At 32.3% G+C, this 7,634-nt stretch overlaps 1 protein-coding gene across 1 annotated transcript in view; it reads left to right on the top strand.

The window, feature by feature from the left end:
- The first annotated feature begins 3,147 nt into the window (after positions 1-3,147).
- Positions 3,148-7,634, top strand: part of LOC106470360 (ribonuclease H2 subunit B-like) — a 13,545-nt gene continuing 9,058 nt past the window's right edge. Inside the window, exons 1-6 of the mRNA XM_013930912.2 lie at positions 3,148-3,511; positions 4,420-4,450; positions 5,643-5,735; positions 6,194-6,265; positions 6,949-7,056; positions 7,299-7,363. Of these exons, the coding sequence (XP_013786366.2) occupies positions 5,657-5,735; positions 6,194-6,265; positions 6,949-7,056; positions 7,299-7,363 (324 nt within the window). The 5' untranslated portion in view covers positions 3,148-3,511; positions 4,420-4,450; positions 5,643-5,656. The remainder of the gene's footprint in view (positions 3,512-4,419; positions 4,451-5,642; positions 5,736-6,193; positions 6,266-6,948; positions 7,057-7,298; positions 7,364-7,634) is intronic.

Here is a 7,634-nt window from a genome sequence, read left to right on the forward strand (position 1 = left end):
GACGTGTTACTAGAGTCACGTGACTTCCGCTGTCGTAACAGATACGTAAATATTAAATAGTCTAACCCATGTTTTAATGAAAGTAACGATACATAAATAACATGGTATTCTTTAATTTGGGATTAGAATATTCAAGCTGTTGACTTCAACTATTGTCGTAGCATCAGTATAATTGCTTAATTTCCCCAACTCCCCTTAACGACGTTATATAATACCCGAGAAGTGATTCTAGGTTATAACAACTATAAGGTAAAGCCAGTCTCAACTATGGCTGGATAGGAGTTTCATTCTGGTGGAGACCTCTACTTTGTGAACTTTTTCAGTGTCCAAGAACTAAAACAGTAAGATGGCCACGTATGCAAGCAGGATCTTCAGTGTCATAAGTAAAACTCGCCTACAGGCTGCACGTTGAGTACTGTTTTCGTTTATTTGTATATTATTTTTGTTGTTGTTACTGTTATGACAGCGGGGGTCACGTGACGCTAGTAACACGTCTTATTCTCGAAGGTTCCTGAAGCCTCGAGTGTATACTAGATGGACGGTATTCTTGTATATAAGACAGCCAAGAAGTGACGGCAACAATGTAATTGAACTGTAGACAGAGAGAGACTGACAATTGAGTCGAGCACGTGAGTCGTTCGTAGTGAATTATAGCGTTTGTTTAAGCTATAGCGTGACCGTGGAAATTAAGTGAATTTCAAAGTTGTATTCAGAAAGAATAAACCAGTTTTATTTAAGAAAGGACTTGTGTCGCTAAAGTTTTTTCGGAAAGAATTTTTACGGAAAATTAACTAACGACCAGAGACGTAACATTACTAAATAACAAGTAAAATGTATATACATATATAATGTGGTATTAAAAGGCTGTCTCTTTTGATTGTATTTGTTATGTAGCCTTGAAATTAATTACTGGATTATAGGGTTATGTTCTGTGTTAATTATTAGTCACCGATAAAGTGTATATTTTCATTTGTTCTTTAATTGGCTTTATACTGAGGAATCACAGCATTATATACACCAAACAACAATTATGTTCTTTCCTAGGTTGGGGGGTGGGAAATCCCATTAAAAAATAAGGAAGGTTATATTTCGAGGTAGCACCTGACCCACCAGAGGAAAGATCATTGTCTACTTTCACACAATATGAATTACTTTACAGAAAATTTATACTCGAAAAGGCAACATATAATATTATCTTGTATGGTTAAAACTCCATACTCGACAATTTTGAAAAGTTTATTTGAACTTACTAGATAAAAGAAGTAGAAAATACCCAGTTTACTTGCATGTTGCACAGCCTTTTTTAACAAATCGAAAAACTTCCAAAAAAAAAAAGGCAGAAAATAAAAAAATTTGTTTTCAAAATCAATTTCTGTTATTTTATAGATGGACGAATCATTCAAAATATGAGAAACAATCCAAAAAGATGATTGTTTTTGTGGCAAAAATCTGAAATAAATATAGTTTTTCCAATTTTAGCATTCTGTTTGCGGGAACTTATAGTTTGATAAATGAGTTTGACAACATTGAATTTTTGGTCTTTGAAGAAGGCAAATGACTATACAAATACCGATGTATGAAAATAATGTCCATGTCACAAAGTAGCAAAGCCAGAACAGAGAAGAGCATAACGCGGTTGATAATTTTCCTTATTCTAGCATTGATGCAATATGATTCCAATAACCTATAATTTCAGTATTCTGAACGTGAAAAATGATAATGTTCTGCAAAAAACCAGAGCAGCACTTTTAATAAAACACCTCCCATAAGGTCAATCCAGCATTCAGGATTAACCCTTTATATCTTATATTCATTCCTGCTTTGTATTTAGGAATTTGTTTGTTTGTATATACACTTCTTCCATAGTTTTGGAGCTAGCACGACCAAACTTAGCAGGTGGACTCAGGGTGGCCAGGGAATGGCACGATATATATGATATAACACTCCTACCAAGGTGGTTAAAACGTATCTGGAAAGTCATACTGATCTAGGAGTAGGGTATTAGGGTCTCTGAACCCGGATCTGACATCACGGGTGCGCCACTGTTACCGATAGAATTTGACAGCACACAAGTTAGCATCGTAATAACCCAAAAGAGGGTATCTTGGGTAGATTCAATAACTTTCGTTTATGTCGTAGGGCGGCGAAATGGATGTGACCTGGTTCTTTGCTCCTGCCAACATGAAGAAATAATTTGTGAATTTTTAATAATTAATATCGTTTGAATGAGCTCCAATATTACTTTTCATACAAATTTTCAGTTTCGCGTTTTATATGGGCATTTTTTACCACTACCTCACCTGTGGATGAATCTTCATCAACTGTGGTATGGGGAGATACGTACAAATTTTCAGTTTTACGGTTTTTACTATTACTTTGCCCCCTGTTGATGGATCTTCACCAAATTTAGCATGAAGGTTTTTTGGGTCCATGCGGAGATGCATGCAAGTTTACGGTTTCACATTTTGCAGTTTTTATGGGCGTTTTTTAAAGTTACATATAAGGGAAGCAACTTTTCATGTCCTAAGATAATCTTTCGTTAGTCATGAATTTACGGGTATTCTAGCTAGTTTGTGATAAAGTTTCTTTCTCTACTCATTAAAACCGTCTTCAAACTTTATTTGTTTGTTTTTTGAACTTCGCGCAAAGCTACACGAGGGCTATCTGCGCTAGCCGTCCCTAGTGTAAGACTAGAGTGAAGGCAACTAGTCATTACCACCCACCGCCAACTCTTGGGCTACTCTTTTTACCAACGAATAGTGGGATTGGCCATCACATTATAACGCCCCCACGGCTGAAAGGGCCAGCATGTTTGGTGTGACGGGGATTCGAAACCGCGACCCTCAGATTGCGAGTACGAGCGCCATAACCACCTGGCCATGAAAAGTGGGTTCCTGGTCATCAAAAATGGTGATTGTGAGTAACAAATGAAATGTATCTACTTTATTTATTTATTGATTCGCCACAGTCTTAGTTCTAAGAAACAGACATAAAAAAAAAGACTTAAAATCAATTACTATAGATAATCTCCTTTTGAAGTTCATTATCTATATTTTATTTGCCCTAACAATAAAATAATTATTTCTTAATTATGTTAATTAGTCTACACAGGAGGTTTCGGATTTGTTTTTTATCTTATCAGTCTATTCGTTACTGTTAATCTTTCCGTTTATTGTGCTCATGTTACTATATCAATATTTGTCTTAGAAATAAATTATTAAAATCGTTCGTTTATTTGTGTATCAAAAAAGTAGATTTGGCGGGAGCTAAACGGCTCTGATATGTGACAAAAATATCACTATATCAACATATTACCAATTTGACGTAACAATAGCTGTATTGTTAGATTAAATTTGCATATAGCTTTGTAAGACAAATATACTTCAGACGGCATCAGGTGCATTTAGTTAATGCAGCGCATAAATTTCTTACATTGCTATTTTTTAAAAGTTTGAATATTACTTTTATAATTATTAACGCATCTGACGTTACCTTCCGTGTTGAACAACCGGTAAGTAGGCCTACTTCTATAGTTAGTAAAGTTAAAGTCTCATCTTTATATAAAATTAAAATAACGTGTTGCTAATACTATGCAGTTTATTATTTGTTGTTGCAATTTTTTGACAACTTTGGTGTCATTCTTTTACACTTCCAAGTTCCATTTTCAATGTATTGCATTATACGATAATGTTAAAACATTTTTAAAAGAATACTTCAATAATACTAATAGTAACTGAGCTACCACACTTACTAAAGTTATAATACTTACTATTTATAATTGTAACATGTATTTAGTTATAAACCATTTAGAAATTTACTTATGGAACATGACCAAATATAATATGAAGTAAAATCTTGGATACTATTAATAGTATTACAACCAAATTCACAATAATCATATAATGTGAGAGGTTGAAATAACGTTGTTTTTCAACAAAATAATTTATGGATAAATTTATGGATGGTTTATTATGTTTTGTACCTAGGAATCTCAATATAACCTGCTTTTGCTTCCTAATAATAGTAACAATACTTTGAAATTGAAGAATGATGGTATGAACAGTATTAAAGGTCCCAAAACTAGTTGGTTCTGTATTATTAAAAATTAGATTTCTAAGTAGTCATATAAAGGCATATATCCATGGGTGTCTACAAAGGAGGCACTTGACTCCCCTAGATTATCGAGCCAACATTTAAAGGACAATGTAAATGGGGAGAAGGGGGGAATGCATTTCCCTAGTTATAGCTTTGATATCATTTTGGCCGCACTCTGTGATATATTCTGCAGACACCCATGTATATATCAACTTCATTAGTACAAAAATGGTTGCAATTTATGTAATAACTTCAAAGAGTTTCTCAATATGGTCACTTTGCTGAACCAGGACACTGGGTGATATTGTTTATCTTGACTTTCAGAAAGCCATTAATGAAGTGCCAGAAGCAATTGGTTAGTAAGTTGGACAATTATGGGATTACATGAAAAGTTAAAAAGTAGTTAGAAAATTGGCTTAGGGATATAAAGTGGAGTGATGATGAATGTGTGTTTTTCTGATTAGGGGATTGTACTTGTTGTGGTTTTTCAGTGATCTCTGTTTTCTGTTATTTTTTGAAACTTGGATAGCTTATTGGACAGAAAAATTATAATTTTATACTACTACAATGTTGAGAGAAGTTGATTCTGTTGGAAATGGTTTTGTTATCGAGGAGGAATGATTTTTGAAAATTGGGTCTAAATGTGGAAGGTGATAGTTAATTTTGTGAAGATTAAAGTTGGTGTGAAAGTTTGGAGAAAATGTTCACCCTAGTGATCTCTGTCATATGTTAAGCTTTGTTAAACAGAAATAAATGGTAAGTAACTCTTCAGGTTTTTAATGTGAGTACTCATATTTGTATTAAATAATTTATTTGAACTATCACCATTTTTTTGTAGTTTTTTAATGCACAAGCTTTTGGCTCAATTACCCAAGCCTTCTACAGGTGCGAGACGTGTAGGTTTAGGTAAATGAGCCAAAAGCTTGTGCATTGAAAAAAGGTGGTGATAGTCCAAGTAACTTACTTAATACAAACAGAAATAAATGGTATTCTTGGTTTTGGTTGTAGGAATTCTAAACTTTAGAAAGTTATTTTTGTCTTTGTAAACATTTTGATGTAGCGTGATTTTGTGCAATGGAATAATCATTACTGTAGTTTAGTGTTTTTTTGTTAAATTTATGTTTAGGTTTTCTAGATATTTAGTTTTATCTTATGTTGGCTGTGTTGTAATGGTTGTGTCATGGTAATTTCTGACAGTAATTCCAATAATATCTTATGATGTCTGACCAGCTTAAGAGATTTAGGTTATTCCTAAAAATATATATTAATCTGAAAATACAAAAAATTTAATAATAAAAGAATAATAATAAAAATCAAAATAAGAAATAACAACATTCATTATATTAAGTGGTATATAAACACTGCTAAGTCAAAGTAACAATGAATGAATTATTATTGTAAACTTAGTAAACACAGAAACACTATCTGTTGGCTTGGACTACTGTCATAGTAATGATCATATTTTATCATAGTATATTGATTTGTAACAACTGATTTTGTATTTGTTTTGAGAAAATAAGATATTGACTAAGTATAACGTTTATTAGGATATACGACTGTGATGACTGCACAAATGAAACAAAAAGAAGAAATGAAGAATAATAATTCCTCAAGTCAGCACAAAATAGTATTTCTTCCAGGTAGAATAAATTTGGATTGAATTATCTATTGTTAAATAAGTTTTATCACCTTGATAAATACTAATTTTCTCTTAGCTTTATTCTGGTAGAGAATCCATCATCTTGAAACTTGTGCTGTGTCTTGTAATATTGGAGTTATTAAAATAAATTAATATACATATTTTCGTTGTAAGACAATTAGTACTTAAACAGCTGAAGGATGTTTGAAACATTCAGAACCAAACTTGTTAGATTCTTTGTTTATCAGGATTTAGAATAAATTATTTGGTAAAATCAGTGTATAGTAAAGAAATAGGACCTATAAGAATGAAAACATACCCCTTTGAGCAAATAAGTATTTTTCTCAGATACTTTCTAGATATTGAAATATTTTTCTTTTGGAAACATTTTTAAGTTATGTTAGATGTGAATTCTGTACAAGAAAAATGTGCATAATGTGGTCCATTTTGTATTAACAGAAAGCTTGCTGAATGGAAGTATAGAGAGAGAGAAGGACATCTCATTTGTGACACTCAGACATCCTCAGACAGGTGTTTCTTTATGTACTGTAATATTCAGTGTTATATGTTTCTTATCATATCACAAAGGTGTATTTTTATTGTGTTAATTCCTTAGACAGGTGCATTTCATTATGTACTGTAATATTCAGTGTTATATGTTTCTTACCCTTAGCTTCAGTTGCTTGTAATTACTCACACTGTACATTATATTTAATGTTTCCTTATTGATTGGATAAAAAGGATTTGTATGGAAGCACTGTAGATCAAAAAAGTTGTAAGGCATGCTGAAGAAAGTAGTTTTAACATTTGAAAAGGTCAACATAAGTTTTTAGAATTTTTTTTTCAAGATAAAAGTTTTTTTAATATTATGTTGAATGTTTAGTATTGAAAGTTTAATTTGCAAAGCATCATTCTGTATGTCTTATATCATTATAAGAGAGCATTTTATGTGACTTTTAGATAATAATTTGATCTCAGACAATTAAATAAAACCTCACTGAACCCAGGGATAAAACTGAACAGAATAAAATATGCTAAGTGTGTGTGTGTGATACTAAAAAATTCAATTCCAATTTTAGCATCTTACAACAAAGAGCTGTTCTCATAATTTAGGAAATATAACACTAATAACTTATTGTTTTTGAAATAAGTCATTGTAAGATTGTTTCTTTTTGTGTACATTATTTTCACTAAAATGTTTTTCTACTTTCTAGGGTCAGGAGCCTTGTTTGGATTTGGTCCCTCTGATACTTCAGTATATGAAGTGACACAGTTTTCTGAAGAATACAGATCTTGGTTCATAGGAGAGTCTGTAGAACAAGGTGTGTAGTTATCCTCATTAATAAGTAGAGATAGCTATGTTGGTAATATGAATTTTTCAAGGCTTTATTACTTGACAAAAATTACATAATTAATTTAGGGTAAAAAGAATAAAAAGATTCAAATGAGTAAATTCTTTTATTTTTGATTTAAAAATTATTAATTATTGTTGTGTAATGTTTTGTTGATATAAAGATACAAGTTCACCAAGAGTTTTTAAATGTTGAAATATTTGCTGTTTCAGATGGAATCTTGTTCATGATGACCCCTTTTGATCCCTTGTTTCTTCTCTTACCTTATCTCAAGCAGGTATGTCTCTTTTGATCTGTTGTTTCTTCTCCTACCTCAACTCAAGTAGGTATGTCTCTCTTGATTAATTGTTTCTTCTCGCACCCTAAATCAAGTAGGTATCTCCCTTTTGGTCCATTGTTCCTTTTCCCGCCCTAACTCAAGCAGGTATCTCCATTTTGGTCCATTGTTCCTTCTCCCGCCCTAACTCAAGCAGGTATCTCCATTTTGGTCCATTGTTCCTTCTCCCGCCCTAACTCAAGCAGGTATCTCCATTTTGGTCCATTGTTCC

This window comes from Limulus polyphemus, unplaced genomic scaffold, assembly GCF_000517525.1.
Source record: "Limulus polyphemus unplaced genomic scaffold, Limulus_polyphemus-2.1.2 Scaffold3963, whole genome shotgun sequence".
Lineage (NCBI taxonomy): Eukaryota > Metazoa > Arthropoda > Merostomata > Xiphosura > Limulidae > Limulus > Limulus polyphemus.